General features: G+C 40.9%; 1 protein-coding gene across 3 annotated transcripts in view; it reads left to right on the top strand.

Moving 5' to 3' along the window:
* The window catches only part of KCNH1 (potassium voltage-gated channel subfamily H member 1), a 387,829-nt gene that overhangs the window by 137,425 nt on the left and 232,211 nt on the right, over positions 1 to 18,193 (top strand). For all 3 annotated transcript variants that reach the window (XM_019429238.2, XM_019429242.2, XM_019429239.2), the window contains exon 7: positions 13,163 to 13,592. In XM_019429238.2, the coding sequence (XP_019284783.2) occupies positions 13,163 to 13,592 (430 nt within the window). The remainder of the gene's footprint in view (positions 1 to 13,162; positions 13,593 to 18,193) is intronic.

Genomic DNA, 18,193 nt, shown 5'->3' with positions numbered 1-18,193 from the left:
CTCAGTCAGTTAAGTGTTTGGCTTCAGCTCAGGTCATGATCTTGAGGTCCGTGAGTTTGAGCCCTGTGTCGGGCTCTGTGCTGACAGCTCAGAGCGTGGAGCCTGCTTCAGATTCTGTGTCTCTCTCTCTCTGCCCCTCTCTCTCTGCCCCTCCCCCATTCGTGCTCTGTCTCTCAAAAATAAATAAAATGTTAAAACCCATGAATAATATTAGAGGTAAAGCACTGACACTACATTAGCTCTGAGAATTTAAAATCAGATTAGTCTAAAGCAAATTAAGGGCTAATTAATGAATGACTAATAGTAGTGGGTAATAAGGGGTCCTTATTACACTTAACCTACAGGTCCCTTAAGTTACGAGCATGCAGTCTTCCTGAGAGTCTTCTGTTTCTCCCTGTCCTTTTCTCAGTACCCAGTATGTCAGTCACACACTGTGCCCTGGGGCTAAGCCAACCCCCATGGCCTGCTCCAGGCACCATGCTTTGATGTCCCCGGTGGTCCCTCAGAAGTGGCGCCCAGTGCTGTTTGCCCATTTCAGCAAGCTAGTCCTTGAGCACTGGGGACACCTTGCACCCGCCCCAGTTCTCACAGATACAACCCAGGTGGCTGGGCTGCTGGCCTGCAGCTTGCTGTATACCAAGATCCCAGATTCTGGGGCGCATTTTACACGTCCAAACCAGCTGCTTGAGCCTTCCTTCCTCACCACCCCACCGGAGGCCTCAAGGCCATACCACAAATTCCAGTGTTTGTCAGGAAACATTTAAGGGCTCCTTTATAGTGTCTGGGGACTTCCACCTTCTGATTGGAAGCTTCGTTTTGGGTGACAGTGAAGCAGAAGTGGATTATGTCTGAGGAGGGAGGGAGAGTGGTTTTTATTTTTTTATTTTTTTATTTTCATTCTTTTAAATCTTTTTATTTATTTTTGAGAGAGTGAGCACAAACGGAGGAGGGGTGGAGAGAAGGGGACAGGGGATCTGAAGCAGGCTGTGTACTGACAGCACATATCCCGATGTGGGACTCAAACTCACCAACTGTGAGATCCTGACCTGAGCCGAAGTCAGAGGCTTAACTGACTGAGCCACCCAGGCGCCCCAGGAGTGTGTTTATTTATTTATCTATTTATTTAAAATAGTTTTATTTATTTTTGAGACAGAGAGAGACAGAGCATGAGCAGGGGAGGGGCAGAGAGAGAGGGAGACACAGAATCCAAAGCAGGCTCCAGGCTCTGAGCTATCAGCACAGAGCCCAACGTGGGGCTCGAACTCACAGACTGAGATCCTGACCTGAGCCGAAGTCAGAGGCTTAACTGACTGAGCCACCCAGGCGCCCCAGGAGTGTGTTATTTATTTATTTATTTAAAATAGTTTTATTTATTTTTGAGACAGAGATGAGCAGGGGAGGGGCAGAGAGAGAGGGAGACACAGAATCCAAAGCAGGCTCCAGGCTCTGAGCTATCAGCACAGAGCCCAACGTGGGGCTCGAACTCACAGACTGAGATCATGACCTGAGCTGAAGTCAGACGCTCAACCGACTGAGCCACCCAGGCACCCCAGGAGTGTGTTTTTTAAAGCCAAATTAGACTGCATGGGGAATGATCTCCACCTCCCTCACCATTAAAGAAAGTGTTATCACATGTAGTCAGGAGGTCACAGCTGCATGCTCACATGCTACTCTTTGAGGCGATGCTTTTATAATGTCAGCGCTGTTCCATATCAAGAGCTCTGGCCAAGCAGGGACCCATGCCCTCCTTAGTCCCCAGTGCCCCACATTTCTATGTACACAGCCCTCAAGAAAGTCACTGGATTTTCACCTACACCAGACCCTAATGTGGTGTTGGCTCTGAGAATTTAAAATCAGATCAGGCTAAAGCGAATTAAGGGCTAATTAATGAATGACTAAGTTCTGCAGAAATGTCAGAGCTGCAGGTACAACATGTATTTATTGCCTCTTTTGGTAGGAGAGAAAGTGTAATCTAGGCTACTTGGATTCACTTCACTTCCTTGGAAGAAGAAAACCTGAGATAAATATTCTGAGAAAGACCAAGACATGGCGTGACAAAAGCAGATTCTCTATTCTGTATACCTAGGATTTTATTTGACCAGTGATAGCTTTCAATTTTCGGTGCCTCTAGGAAGAAAAAGAGCCAATGGTTTAATATCGCAACTGAATACACAGTTTATTTCAAGGTTTGAATTGTCAACAAAAGGAACGTGAATGGTTTCAAGTGATATTTCTAAACTTCCTTCAATGATTGTTTTCTGTGGAATCTGCAGATGTGTCTTTTGGATACATTCTTGGATTAAACAAAGGGAGGGTTGCAGGCTATCCCATTTCTGGTTAGAAGGCTCCCCTTAAACTCAGTAACCACATCCTCCTCCTGAGTATGGTCCATAGACCTGGTAAGTAGAAAACCATTCCCTTCATGCACAGCCACAGCCCTTGTGGTAGTTCAGCCTTTATGGTGGAAGCTGACCTGTGTTTGCTGCTGCACTGTGGTCATTTACAAGCTATTTTCTCTGTGGCCCCATGGTAGGCATCATGAGGACAGGGTGTTCCATGTTTGTTTTTGTGCCACTGGTGGCTCTTGGCTGTATCTTCCTGCACTAGGTTTTCAGGAAGTGATTGTTGAATTAAACAAGCCTAAAGTGAAATGTTGAAGCAATGAAAGGGAAGCAAATTATATTTAAGCTTCAGTGAGTAACTTCCAATAAGATCTGGTAAGCCAATTTATTGCTTGTAGTTGAGATGGGTCTGTAGTGCCCAGAGTGGTGGGATCATCGTGGAACATTTCTTCTTAAAGTCATATATGTTGTTGTTCTTGTTGTTGTTTTAAGTTTATTTATTTTGAGAGAGAGAGAGAGAGAGAGAGAGAGAGAGAGAGAGAGAGAATGCATGAGCAAGCAGGAGAGGGGCAAAGACAGAGGGGGAGAGAGAGAATCTGGATTCAAGCAGGCTCCACGCTGTCAGCCCGGAGCCCCATGTGGCGCTCAGTCTCACTAGATCATGACCCGAGCTGACATCAACAGTCGGATGTCTGATTGAATCAGCCACCCAGGCCCCAAAATCATCTCTGTTTTTAAAACAGACAACAAACAAACCAAGCTCTGTTAATAAGGTTGTAAATCCTCACACCAGACCACTAGGTTTGCGACCCTCATGAGTTCTTGTCGTAAGGAAGCATCAGCATACGTTTCCGTTAATAAACGTGTATTGAACAACTGTGAGGAGCTAGCACTTTAAAGATGGGAACTTAGAGCAAGGAGTTAAGGGCATCCACTTAGGAGTCAGTTGATCAGCCTTCTAATTCTAGCTCCACCACTTTTTACCTGTGTGATACTGGACAAATGAAAACAGTGTCTTCATCTGTGCATTGGGTGTATAATATACTTACCTCCCAAAGTTGTGAGGATTAAGTGAGGCAATCCTTGCAAAGTCCTTAATGTGCCTGGCACTTAGTAAGGACTCAACCAATGTTAATTAGTACTCTTACTAAAGGTGTGCTTCCTGACCTCAAAGGGCTGTCGGCCTAATATAAAGACATTGTGACATTCCTGCCTCAGGACATTTGTACCTGCTGATCCTTCTATCCGGAACATGTGTCCCTTAGATACTCTCTGGCCCACATTCTCATCTCCACTGGGCCTTTACTTAAATGCCAAGATCTCAGGGAAGTTTTCCTTCACAACCCTATTTGATGCTGAACATCACCCCCTTTTCCTGTTACTTTTTATATTCATTTCCCACTTAATTTTTCATCTTTTTTTTCTTATGACATACCATTTATTTTACTTATTTATTCTTTTTTTTTTTCAACGTTTTTTATTTATTTTTGGGACAGAGAGAGACAGAGCATGAACGGGGGAGGGGCAGAGAGAGAGGGAGACACAGAATCGGAAACAGGCTCCAGGCTCCGAGCCATCAGCCCAGAGCCTGACGCGGGGCTCGAACTCACGGACCGCGAGATCGTGACCTGGCTGAAGTCGGATGCTTAACCGACTGCGCCACCCAGGCGCCCCATACTTATTTATTCTATTGTCTATCTTTCCGAATTGAATTCCAGAAAGGTGAGGATTTTGGTCTAGTTGGCCGCTGATCTGTTATTAGTGATGGAAATCATGTGTGCCCCATATTAAAGTGCTCAATAAGTGTTTGTTGAAAGAATGAATCAAGGACCAGTCATGGGAATCTAGTAGAGGGCATGTTGAACTCTGCCTGTGTGTATCAGGGGGAGGCATCACAGAGAGATGATGCTCTGTTGAGTCTTAGGCTTACCATTCTTGACCTTTTTTCTGCTAACACTGTCAAAGATTTTGGAGGCCGAGAAGTCCCATAAGCTGCCATCTGCAAGCTAGAGACTCAGGGGAGGTGGGGGTGTAAGTTCTAGTGTGAGTGCAGGAGAAGATTTGATGTCCCAGCTTGAAAACAGTCAGGCAGGGAGTGTGAATTCTCCCTTACCCAACTTTTTGTTTTATTCAGGCCTTCCGTAGATTGGAGGGGGCCCCTCACACTAGGGAGGTCAGTCCGTTTTATTCAGTGTATGGATTCAAATGTTAATCTCACTCTAGAAACGTCCTCACCGACTCACCCAGCATAATGTTTGACCAAATATATGGACACCCTGTGTCCCAGTCATATTGAGACAGAAAATTAACCATCACAGCCACACACAGAGGATTCGTTTTCTGTGTGTGACATCTGATTCACAGTTTCGAGGGTGCTACTGTATCTACACCCCTTTCTCTATAGGTCAGGAAAGCAGATGGGAACTCAGATGAGAGAATAGTACTATTATTGGAATAAGTTTGGGTTCACTCTAACACTTATTTTAAAAGGCAAATGTCTTGTATACTTGCTAAGGATATATGACTCATCCTGTCACTGGGGTGGTGAGAAAGGTCTTTAAGAATGGGTGTTTCCTAGGCAGACAGCCAGGGAAATAGTGTTTGAGACAGAGGGAATGGTACATGCGAAGGCATGAAGCCACAGTGTGATTGTTGAACCACAAATAATTTGATATGACCAAAACAGAAGGTGCCTGGAAAGGAGGCAGTGTGAGGCAAGGCTGTTGGGGGACCAAATTACAAAGGATTTTGTTTGCGAAAGAAATGGAATTTTATCTAGAAGGCAGTGGGAGCCATTGAGGGGCTCTAAGCAGGGTTGTGTCACATTTTTTTAAAGTTTATTTTTAGCTATTTTGAGAGAGATATACAGAGCAAGCAGGGAAGGGCAGAGAGAAAGGGAGTACCAAGCAGGCTATGTGCTGTCAGCACAAAGCCCAATATGGAGCTTAAACTCACAAACTGTGAGATCATGACCTGAACCAAAATTAAGAGTAGGACACTTAACCAACAGAGCCACCCAGGTGCCCCTAAATTATATTTAATTGTTTTTATAACTTGATTTTTTAAAAATTTGAAAAAACATAATTTACATGGTATAACATTCAAAAGGGTATATACAGTAAAGAATCTCCCTCCCTGGGACAGTTAGTGTTTTCAGTATCTTATCTTTACTTCCAGAGATGTTATATGCATAGACAAGAAAATATGCTTATTTTCTATTTTTATACAAATGGCAGCAAAATTATTCATTGGAATACTGATGTACCTTAATATCACCTCTTTAAAAAGAACATTTAGTTAAGAAAAGTTTGTATAGCCAACTGAGAAGATAACACCTAGTTGTCTACTTGGGAGACTGTAGACCTAGGACACATTCTCCACATTGGGTTGTAGGAGATGGGCTGAAGGCTACATGTGTCAAACTCAAGAACTCATGGGATGTCCCAGTGAAAAGCTCATAGGGGTCTTACAGTTGGGAGAAATGTCTAGTTTGGAAGGATGGACTTATAGGTTATTAATGTATAGATATGGTGGTTAAAGCCACGTTAATGGATTCAGCTGTCAGGGAAAGGAGTAGGTGGAGAAGAGAAAAAGGCCCAGAGCAATGCCTTTTTAATAATTATTAAATGTCTAATATTAGATATCTAATTAGGAATAGAGTTATTGTGGGAATCAAGGGAGAACAGTCCCTTCCACATGGTTTACTCGGGGCTCAAGTCTGGCAAATATAAGGGAAAAAAGTTTATTGAAAGGTTGTTAGGTACTCACAGAATTTTTGGGAAGACCCAGAAGATATTTGGAGGCTATCTGGCAAAACCATATTCTAGAACTGGTGCTGTCAATATGCCACTGCTGCTATTGGACGTGGACTTGCAATGTGCAGGATCGATAACCACCATCACTGGACCCTGGGCACCAATTCCAGAACCACCACCTGCTACCTCTGGGAATGGGTGATGCTGCCATGCTCTTGCAAAAGGGGTCCTGCACAGTTCTCCATTAGATACTATTCAGTGATGGGGGTGGGTGTCTCTGGTGGTAGATTCTAGGTTATGTGCCCACACTTTAGCTGCAGCAAGGGTTGGAGAAAGAAGATTTGTGATCTTCAGCTTCTGGGGTGTGAAAGAAGTTCTACTTTGTAAGGTGGTGATTCCTTAAATTCAGGAAGACAGGTTAGACACTGTGTGGCCATGAATAATGTTAAATGTCCATTACAAATGTCAAATGCTGTAGGGTATAACAATTAGAAGGTAACTGGTGATCTTCAAGATAGTAAATTTCTGACAAGTGGTGGGAATGGATGTCTGAATGCAGTGGATTGAGAAATGAGGGGGAAATGAGGAAATTGTGTGTTGATTATGGTTAGAAGGAAGGAATATTAGGAAGGGGAGGGGAGTTATATCTGGAAAGGTGCGTAGGTCTTGAAACAGTGGTATGATCTAGTCTAAGAGAAATTAGTCTTTGAAAGGGAGGTTTGAAGACAAAGAGAAGAGAGAGAAGTGTGGATAGTTGATGGAATGATGCCTGTGAGCGGGTGGAGGAATAGGTTTTGGTGCAGTGTGGAAGGACGTGCAAAAGCACATACTTGTATTTGTGGAGATGGGATGTAGAGGGAGAGTTGATACTAACAGCCTCTACTTTCTTTGTGTGTGGGGAAATAACGTTGGCTTAGAATGAGAATGGCACAGGTCAGGTGGGATTTTGAAAAGAGTAGTGAAGATTTGGAATATCTTTTGGTGTGAAGTGGAGAAAGGGTTGTTCAAGGAAGAGAAAAAGGATGGGTTAGGAAAGTCGAGGGACCCAAATGAGAATGGAAATGATAGCTAGGCCCCCGCTGTTGGATCCCATGCAGTACCAGATTCAGCAGGAGGGCAAGAAGAGAGCTTGTTGGTTGGTAGGGAGATGGAAGTGATGGAAGTGATGTAACAGGGTCTACTATGATGGGAAAAGAAGTGAAATCTAGAGAGTTGATGGTTGGAAAAGATACAAATATCAAAGAGAAGCCAAAGAGTAGATTGGGTTGGATGGGGATAAAGGAGAGAGTGGAGCAACAGAAGAAAGCACGTAATCATCATGTTGAATGCTGGGTGTGTAAGATTTCAGAGAGGGAGTGGTTTCCAATGATGACTAGGCTCAGAATGTGAAGAGGAGGTGAAGGTCACTGGGAATAGAGAGGCTGGAGTGTTGAATAATTTTTCTTCATGGACATTGAAGGTTCCCAGGCTGATAGCAGGAGATAGGCTGAAAATCCAGGTGCAGAGATTTAAGGGATGAAAGGACAAGGTTGATAAGTGGGATAATTAGTGAAAGATTAAGTTAAATTATGGCATATTTGTAAGCATTCAACAGATGGTAGCCATCAATAATCAGATGGCTGTAATGAGGAGGTGTTTTTGCTAGATAGCATGAATCTTAAAGGAGGGGATTTTGTTTTGTTTTGTTTTGTTTTTTTGGAGTGCCAGCCAACTCTTGTTTGGAAGATGGAAGTGTGGAGATTGAAAATTCCCTGCTCTGAACTCCAGGATGTAAGGGAAAAGCAGGGTGCTCAGGGAGAACTGGCTTCAACTAAAGCAAGAAGATGGTAGGAAAAATCCAGGAGGTTGTTGAGGCTGGGAGTTTTTTTTTTTAATGTTTATTTATTTGAGAGAGAGGGAGAGGAATGGGGGCAGAGAGAGAGAGAGAGAGAGAGAGAGAGAGAGAGAGAATGAATCCTAAGCAGGCTCCATGCTGTCAGCCCTGAGCCTGACATGGGGTTGGATCTCCTCAATGATGAGATCGTGACCTGAGCCAAAATCAAGAGTCATGCTTAACTGACTGAGCCATCCAGGTGTCCTGAGGCTGGGAATGGTTTCCAGAAGACTCGCAGGGAAACATGTGAAGAAGGCCTTTAGCTGCAGGAGATTGCAGGAGGAGAGTAATCATGTGTGGTTGAACACAATAAAAAAATCAAGTTTGCCTGCAGAATCTGTTATGGATGCCATCATGTCACCACCCCAGGGAAATTATTCAAGGACCTGAAAGACTGGGTAGATCTTTTCAATAGCACATTGTCATTAGTCTGTGACAGTGTTATATCAATACATATGGCAGACGAAAATATGAACCAAAAGTTGATGAATCTGGCTAATTGAGAAAGTAACGTATAGATAGCTCAAGTTAACAAAATGATTTATTTAGTCTGGGTAAATAGGTAAAACTTGATAGTTCACATACTGTCTGAATAAGATAATTGCCAAATGTCCATTTCAATCTGAATTGCATCAATATCACTACAGCTGAGTTTATTGAGGTTTCAGAAGTCTTCCTTGTAGTCATAGTTGTTGGCCTTTGGTGATGAGGATGACATGGGTTCTCACCATCCCTTCATCCATGTTAGTTCAGCTTGAAAGTCTTGGTTCTTCATAATTTTAAGGTTGTGATAAAGAACTTTCTGGTACAATCTGGAATGTGAGATAGGCTTTCTGATACAAGAAACTCCTGGGGAAATGTGATTCTCTACCATATGGTGCTATCATGTTTTTAGCATACCAAAATTAAAAAAAATTTTAGAGTATTCTGTTTATCCCATCTAGAACTTGAAGCAAATAAGGAAAAAAAACCACACAAACTAATAGTTTGAAATGATTTTAAATAGCTAGAATTCATATAATAGCAGACAACTTACACAAAACCGTGTAATAGAGTATCAGCGTATACAGATCAATAACACGATGAGGAAGTGTTTATTTTATATTGTTCTGGAGACCTCTTAAAATGAGAAAGAATTCCTTAATAATCCAAACTCTTCAATTCAATTTAGAAAATGTTTCAGACCTTTTCTGAGAAGCTGCTGGCTTTAGATCCTGTGTAGGTATGTTAGTCTTCCAGGGCAGCTATGACAAATTACCACAAACTGAGTGGTTTAATACAATAGAAATTATTCTTCCACAGTTTGGAAACTAGAAATCTGAAGTCAAAGTTTCAATAGGGCTGTGTTCTCTCTGAAGGCTCTAGGAGAGAATCTGTTCCATTCCTTTCTCTTAGCTTCTGGTTTTGCTGGTAATCTTTGGCATTCTCTGGCTTGAAGACACATCACTCCAATCTCTGCATTGGTAAAAAACAAAAACAAAAACAAAAACAAAAACAAACAAACAAACAAAAAAACCACCTGGTTTTCTCTCTGTATGTCCAGCTCTTCTTTTTTTATAAGGTTTAATGTGACCTCATCTTAACCACCTATACCTACAACAACCCCTTTCCCAAATTAATGTGACCTCATCTTAACCACCTATACCTACAACAACCCCTTTCCCAAATAAGGGGTTGTTTCCCAAATAAGGTCACATTCTGAGGTTCTGGGAAAGACATGAATTTGGTGGGGACACTATTTAGCCCAATACAGGAAGCTTCTAAAGTGAATAGCAAATGACTTCTGTCTTCAGAAGATGGAGTGCCTACTGTGGTTGGGGAAACTATAGGGCCAAGGCAACGTGTTCAGTTGGTAATGGATACAGAATACCGTGGACACACAGAGGGGTGAGCAACTGGTTGTGAGTCCAGGGTAGACATGGAAGGCTTTAGGGTAAAGGCAGTGGCAGACCTGAAGGATAACTAGTATACCGGCTGGTAGAAAGGGAAGAACAGGGCATTCTGGGCTAAGGGACTAGTCCGAGCAGGCACGGAGATGGAAGTGTGCATCCACCATGCGGGAAGCTCAAGACATCTGGGGTGTAAGGCTATAGAAGAGCAGGCCTTTGGGTAGTGTGGTTGCATGTGTTGTGTGGCCATTGGGAGGGGAGGGAGAACGGAGGAGGGAGCAGAGGGAGATACGAAGGGTCATGGGAGCACAGTCATTCATGTCCATGAATGACTGCCAGAATGGGATCTTAGAGATGTGAAGTGGTTAAGGGGGGAGTTCAAGGAGAAGCTGAATGACCATTCCTTAGGGAGCTCTAGAAGGCATCCCTGGACTTGGAGGGCTAGACTGGATGACATCTGTTCTCCCTCTCAGCAATCAGGTTCTGTGACTGTGAGATAGAAGTATTGTATCTTGCCTCTTGCACTAGTTACTATGCTCTTACTTCCTCTCCTCTTTCTTCCTATCAAGCCTCTTCCCCATGCCAGGCACTGCGGCCATAACAGTGAACAGGAAGACAAAGACAGCATCATTTTAATCTTTTCCCTGTGGTATTAGCACAAGGAGTACATAGTAGGTTCTCCTTAAATGTTGCTTTGAATTGAATCTGAGTGGGGAAAAATGACAAGGCAGTTTTGCCCTGGGTAATAAGTTCTGCTTCATGGTTGATCTGCTGTTGAAAGATGATCTCAGTAACCTCTTTATGAACAGGTGGAGAGTAGGTGGCTGCTTACATGTGTTTGGTTTCTGAGTCATCAGAAAGGCTCCTTTGCCTCCCAGAATAGCTCCTTCATTCAGGCTGTAGGTACTTTTAATTCTACTATTGGAGGTTAGTTTCCCTCTGTTAAAATGCAGATGCCCTCTGGAGAGAGGATATCCATTTACTCTCAGAAGTCGTTTGTACCTTAATGGGGGGGGAGGGGTTTCTTGGCCTTTTCTGCATGGCAGGTTTTTGAGGAAAGCACGTGGAGGGAAAAGGGAACCCAGGGGATGAGTACTGGACATGCCAAAAGTAAATTTTGTCAGAGTTAGCAATTTGGATAGCTGACCCTGGGGATGTAGTCTCTTGGCTTAGAAAAATCCATTATTACTTATTTGCTGATGTATGTTGGGCAAGAAGTGCTTATTTCTATAGTAAGTTTTATGGCTCCAAAACTGTTATTTATTTTTTAAAAGGTGCAATACTAACTAGAATTTAAATAAAAATTTGAAAAAAAAATAAAAAAGCCAAACCAAAAAAAATAAAATAAAATAAAGGTGCAATAAATCCCATCTTCCCCACTCTCACCTCAACAAAAGTAATTTGTGTGGCAGCCTGATTTGTGGTCTTTATGGACAAGGCTATGCTACATACAGTTTGTGTGTTCACGTATCAGGGAAGGCTAATAGTATCTACTGTACCAAATATCCTCCAGAGTTTTGGTGGCTTGTTTCAGAGGTTTCTTTTTTCATTCACATCATAATATGATTCAGATTGATTGGGAAGGAGAGGGTGTTCCACATAGTCTTTCAGGGACCCAGGCTTCTTCCATGCTGCATGTCCACCATCTTTATTACTTGGCTTCAGGGTCACACTAGTCTCATCTGGAAGGTATGTCAAAGGGAAGAGAAAGCATACTTCCTTTTAACTGCCTTGACCTGGAAATGGTACACACTTCACCTCACATCCATTGATGAGAACCAGTCTCAAAGACCCACCAAGATGGGAAGAGGCTGGGAGATGTCCAGGAAGAGGAAGCAGCCTTGGTGAGCCTCTGACAACAGGTCATCAGAAAGCATTTACACATTTTCCTTCTGTCTGTGACATAACCTGACCCTTGGGGGTTGTTATTAAGGGAACAGGGAGCAAGAGAGACTAGCAGTGACCTGGAAACTGTCCAGTGTTTAGAATGGTGAAAAGTCATTCATTCTGCTTGGTGAAGGACATCATCCTGCTGTTGGATTTTTGCTGTGTGAGGGAGACTGCGGTTGTGGTGCAAAGAGATGTCTCTATTTTGTTTGCTTGTTTATTTCCTTTTTCATGGAAGTAGGAAAAGCTATAGGAATTTGGGGATTTTGAATGCAGTGGCTTCTATAATGTTACATTTCCTCTAGTCCACTTCCCTCATTGGGATGAGAGAGGCAATTGGATGAGAGAGCCAATTGACTTGTCCAAATTCATATAGCAAGTTAGTGGTTTACTTCAGTCTCAGACCTGTTTTCCAGATTTCTACTCTGGTGTTCTTTCCACTACTGCTATTCCCTTGGAGAACCACTATTTGGAGACTAGACATGCACTGCCAGGGTCCACAGGATGATAGGAGGCTTGATCAGGTGAAATTGGAAGCTTCCTTGTAGCTTGGAGATTCCTTGATTGTGTTTGAATATATGGTGTCTGATTGTATAATCCCTGGCCTGATGGGAGTGATGTAGTTTCCAAAAATTTGTAACTCTCCTGAGAAAACAGAATCTTAGCTTTTTATTCTTCTCAATTGTGTCTTTAATACATTTTTATCTTTTTAAAACTGTTTTTTAAATACATATTTTTTCTAACTGTAAAAGTAACAATTTCAATTTTAGAAATTAAGTATATTTAGATGTAACAAAAATATATACAAATATAACAAAAAATATTCTGTAATTCCATAACTCAACAATGCAGCAGTAACAACTATTAATATCTTACTTTTCTATGTGTGTTCCCTAGCCATTTATTGAATACATAAATACTTGTACACTTATGTACAGTATAATTAGAATGAAATATTATACAATATGAAATAAATATTATACAACTCTTAAAATATTTCATATTACTTAAAATGAAATATTATATAACCCTTAAAATTGTTTTAAAATAGTAGTGGTATGAAATATGCTCATATATATTTGTATACTTATCATAATATAATTAGAATAAAAATCTAATTTTATTTGTCTTGCTTGTCTTTTTTTTTTTAATCTGCTTTTTAATGGAAGTAGGAAAAAGCAAATGGAAATTCATATATCTTGGAATAAAATTCAAATTGTATCATGCATAACTGTACAAATATGTATGAGCATTTCTCCATATCATGAATTACATTAAAACATTTTTTAAAGGGTTGCACAATATTTCATCTTGTGGAAATACACCATGCTGAAGGAAACAGCCCAGGCAGGGAGGAGGGAAGGAGTAGTAGTATCTTTAGTTCTTGGCCCTCATGCTCTGCTCCTCTTCTCCCAGGGCATCAGCAGCCTATTCAGCTCACTGAAGGTTGTCCGGCTGCTACGTCTTGGGCGAGTGGCCCGTAAGCTGGACCACTACATTGAATACGGAGCCGCTGTGCTGGTGCTGCTGGTGTGTGTGTTTGGGCTGGCTGCTCACTGGATGGCCTGCATCTGGTACAGCATTGGGGACTACGAGATCTTTGATGAAGACACCAAGACCATCCGCAACAACAGCTGGCTCTACCAACTGGCGATGGACATTGGCACCCCTTACCAGTTCAATGGATCTGGCTCAGGGAAGTGGGAAGGTGGTCCCAGCAAGAATTCCGTCTATATCTCCTCATTGTATTTCACTATGACCAGCCTTACCAGCGTGGGCTTTGGAAACATTGCCCCATCCACAGACATCGAGAAAATCTTTGCAGTGGCCATCATGATGATTGGCTGTAAGTATGACAGTTGCTGGGGCTGGGTGGGGGATGGGCAGGGGACATCCTGTTTCACCATAACTTCTATTGGTTGGAAATAGGGTGATGGCTACAACGCTCACAGGATCAGGGTGTAATGACTTAAAATAAGCCACATTCTGTTCTTTTTTTTTTTTTTTTTTTGAGATGAGCTTTAAAATTTTCCTGATAATTAAAGCATTGCATGTTTGCTGCAAAGATATTTAGAAAATATTAAAGGGCACATGTAGAAAATCGAGACCAATGAAATTCTACTTCTCAGAAATAACTATTACCTAATAAAGTTAGAATGAAATCATCATATACAACTTGGTAACCTGCTTGTTCATAGAACAGTGAATTGTGAAAAGTCTTTCCACGTCTGTTTAAATACAGCTCTAGGTCTGCACAGTCCCTTATGGTACCAGAGAAAGAATATATGGAAAAAAAGAATGTTAGCTATCTCATTAATTATCTTTTATATTTATTATATGTCAAAATGATATTTTTATATAGGGGGTTAAATAAAATATCCCATTATAATTAATTTCATGTTTCTTTTGGATATTTTTAATGAAAAATTTAATTTAATGCTCCTAGGAATATTTTTAAAATTTTTTTTAAATATGAAATTTATTGTCAAATTGGTTTCCATACAACACACAGTGCTCATCCCAACAGGTGCCCTCTTCAATACCCATCACCCTCCCTCCCCTCCCTCTCACCCCCCCATCAACCCTCAGTTTGTTCTAAGTTTTTAAGAGTCTTTTATGTTTTGGCTCCCTCCCTCTCTAACCTTTTTTTTTCCTTCCCCTCCCCCATGGTCTTCTGTTAAGTTTCTCAGGATCCACATAAGAGTGAAAACATATGGTATCTGTCTTTCTCTGTATGACTTATATCACTTAGCATAACACTCTCCAGTTCCATCCACGTTGCTACAAAAGGCCATATTTTATTCTTTCTCATTGCCAAGTAGTATCCCATTGTGTATATAAACCACAACTTCTTTATCCATTCATCAGTTGATGGACATTTAGGCTCTTTCCATAATTTGGCTATTGTTGAAAGAGCTGCTATAAACATTGGGGTACAAGTGCCCCTGTGCATCAGTACTCCTGTATCCCTTGGGTAAATTCCTAGCAGTGCTATTGCTGGGTCATAGGGTAGATGTATTTTTAATTTGTTGAGGAACCTCCACACTGTTTTCTAGAGCGGCTGCACCACTTTGTATTCCCACTAACAGTGAAAGAGGGTTCCCGTTTCTCCACATCCTTGCCAGCATCTATAGTCTCCTGATTTGTTCATTTTAGCCACTCTGACTGGCGTGAGGTGGTATCTGAGTGTGGTTTTGATTTGTATTTCCCTGATGAGGAGCGACGTTGAGCATCTTTTCATGTGCCTGTTGGCCATCTGGATGTCTTCCTTGGAAAAGTGTCTATTCATGTCTTCTGCCCATTTCTTCACTGGGTTATTTGTTTTTCAGGTGTGGAGTTTGGTGAGCTCTTTATAGATTTTGGATACTAGCCCCTTGTCCAATATGTCATTTGCAAATATCTTTTCCCATTCTGTTGGTTGCTTTTTAGTTTTGTTGATTGTTTCCTTTGCTGTGCAGAAGCTTTTTATCTTCATGAGGTCCCAATAGTTCATTTTTGCTTTTAATTCCCTTGCCTTTGGGGATGTGTCAAGTAAGAAATTGCTGTGGGTGAGGTCAGAGAGGTTTTTTTCTTGCTTTCTCCTCTAGGGTTTTGATGGTTTCCTGTCTCACATTCAGGTCCTTTATCCATTTTGAGTTTGTTTTTGTGAATGGTGTAAGAAAGTGTCTAGTTTCATCCTTCTGCATGTTGCTGTCCAGTTCTCCCAGCACCATTTGTTAAAGAGACTGTCTTTTTTCCATTGGATATTGTTTTCTGCTTTGTCAAAGATTAGTTGGCTATACTTTTGTGAGTCTAATTCTGGGGTTTCTATTCTATTCCATTGGTCTATGTGTATGTTTTTGTGCCAATACCATGCTGTCTTGATGATGACAGCTTTGTAGTAGAGGCTCAAGTCTGGGATTGTGATGCCTCCTGCTTTCATCTTCTTCTTCAAAATTACTTTGGCTATTCGGGGCCTTTTGTGGTTCCATACAAATTTTAGGATTGCTTGTTCTAGTTTCGAGAAGAATGCTGGTGCAATTTTGATTGGGATTACATTGAATGTGTAGATAGCTTTGGTTAGTATTGACCTTTTAACAATATTTATTCTTCCAATCCATGAGCACGGAATGTTTTCCATTTCTTTATATCTTCTTCAATTTCCTTCATAAGTTTTCTATAATTTTCAGCATACAGATCTTTTACATCTTTGGTTAGGTTTATTCCTAGGTATTTTATGCTTCTTGGTGCAATTGTGAATGGGATCAGTTTCTTTATTTGTCTTTCTGTTGCTTCATTATTAGTGTATAAGAATGCAACTGATTTCTGTACATTGATTTTGTATCCTGTGACTTTGCTGAATTCATGTATCAGTCCTAGCAGACTTTTGGTGGAGTCTATCAGGTTTTCCACGTGTAATATCATGTCATCTGCAAAAAGTGAAAGCTTGACTTCATCTTTGCCAATTTTGATGCCTTTGATTTCCTTTTGTTGTCTGATTGCTGATGCTAGAACTTCTAATACTGTGTTAAACAACAGCGGTGAGAGTGGGCATCCCTGTCGTGTTCCTGATCTCAGGGAAAAAGCTCTCAGTTTTTCCCCGTTGAGGATGATGTTAGCTGTGGGCTTTTCATAAATGGCTTTTATGATCTTTAAGTATGTTCCTTCTATCCCGACTTTCTCAAGGGTTTTTATTAAGAAAGGGTGCTGGATTTTGTCAAAGGCCTTTTCTGCATCGATTGATAGGATCATAGGTTCTTCTCTTTTTTTTTGTTAATGTGATGTATTACGTTGATTGATTTGCGAATGTTGAACCAGCCCTGCATCCCAGGAATGAATCCCACTTGATCATGGTGAATAATTCTTTTTATATGCCGTTGAATTCGATTTGCTAGTATCTTATTGAGAATTTTTGCATCCATATTCATCAGGGATATTGGCCTGTAGTTCTCTTTTTTTGCTGGGTTTCTGTCTGGTTTAGGAATCAAAGTAATGCTGGCTTCATTGAATGAGTCTGGAAGTTTTCCTTCCCTTTCTATTTTTTGGAACAGCTTGAGAAGGATAGGTATTATCTCTGCTTTAAATGTCTGGTAGAACTCCCCTGGGAAGCCATCTGGTCCTGGACTCTTATTTGTTGGGAGATTTTTGATAGCTGATTCCATTTCTTTGCTGGTTATGGGTCTGTTCAAGTTTTCTATTTCTTCCTGTTTGAGTTTTGGAAGTGTGTGGGTGCTTAGGAATTTGTCTATTTTCTTCCAGGTTGTCCAGTTTGTTGGCATATAATTTTGATAGTATTCCCTGATAATTGCTTGTTTTTCTGAGGGATTGGTTGTAATAATTCCATTTTCATTCATGATTTTATCTATTTGGGTCATCTCCTTTTACTTTTTGAGAAGCCTGGCTAGAGGTTTATCAATTTTGTTTATTTTTTCAAAAAACCAACTCTTGGTTTCGTTGATCTGCTCTACAGTTTTTTTAGATTCTATATTGTTTATTTCTGCTCTGATCTTTATTATTTCTCTTCTTCTGCTGGGTTTGAGGTGTCTTTGCTGTTCTGCTTCTATTTCCTTTAGGCGTACTGTTAGATTTTGTATTTGGGATTTTTCTTGTTTCTTGAGATAGGCCTGGATTGCAGTGTATTTTCCTCTCAGGACTGCCTTTGCTGCATTCCAAAGCATTTGGATTATTGTATTTTCATTTTCATTTGTTTCCATATATTTTTTAATTTTTTCTCTAATTGCCTGGTTGACCCATTCATTCTTTAGTAGGGTGCTCTTTAACCTCCATGCTTTTGGAGGTTTTCCAGACTTTTTCCTGTGGTTGATTTCAAGCTTCATAGCATTGTGGTCTGAAAATATGCATGGTATAATTTCAATTCTTGTAAACTTATGAAGGGCTGTTTTGTGACCCAGTATGTGATCTATCTTGGAGAATGTTCCATGTGCACTTGAGAAGAAACTATATTGTGTTGCTTTGGGATGCAGAGTTCTAAACATATCTGTCAAGTCCATCTGATCCAATGTATTATTCAGAGCCCTTGTTTCTTTATTGATCCTGTGTCTAGATGATCTATCCATGGTTGTAAGTGGAGTATTAAAGTCCCCTGCAATTACCACATTCTTATCAATAAGGTTGCTTATGTTTGTGATTAATTGTTTTATATATTTGGGGGCTCCCGTATTCGGCACATAGACATTTATAATTGTTAGCTCTTCCTGATGGATAGACCCTGTAATTATTATATAATGTCCTTCTTCATCTCTTGTTACGGCCTTTAATTGAAAGTCTAGTTTGTCTGATATAAGTATGGCTACTCCAGCTTTCTTTTGAGTTCCAGTAGCATGATAGATAGTTCTCCATCCCCTCACTTTAAATATGAAGGTGTCCTCAGGTCTAAAATGAGTCTCTTGTAGACAGCAAATAGATGGGTCTTGTTTTTTTATCCATTCTGATACCCTATGTCTTTTG

The sequence above is a fragment of the Panthera pardus genome, unplaced genomic scaffold, assembly GCF_024362965.1.
Source record: "Panthera pardus isolate Hobbes unplaced genomic scaffold, ASM2436296v1 HiC_scaffold_21, whole genome shotgun sequence".
Classification (NCBI taxonomy): domain Eukaryota; kingdom Metazoa; phylum Chordata; class Mammalia; order Carnivora; family Felidae; genus Panthera; species Panthera pardus.
This window is presented reverse-complemented; position numbering and strand designations above follow the sequence as displayed.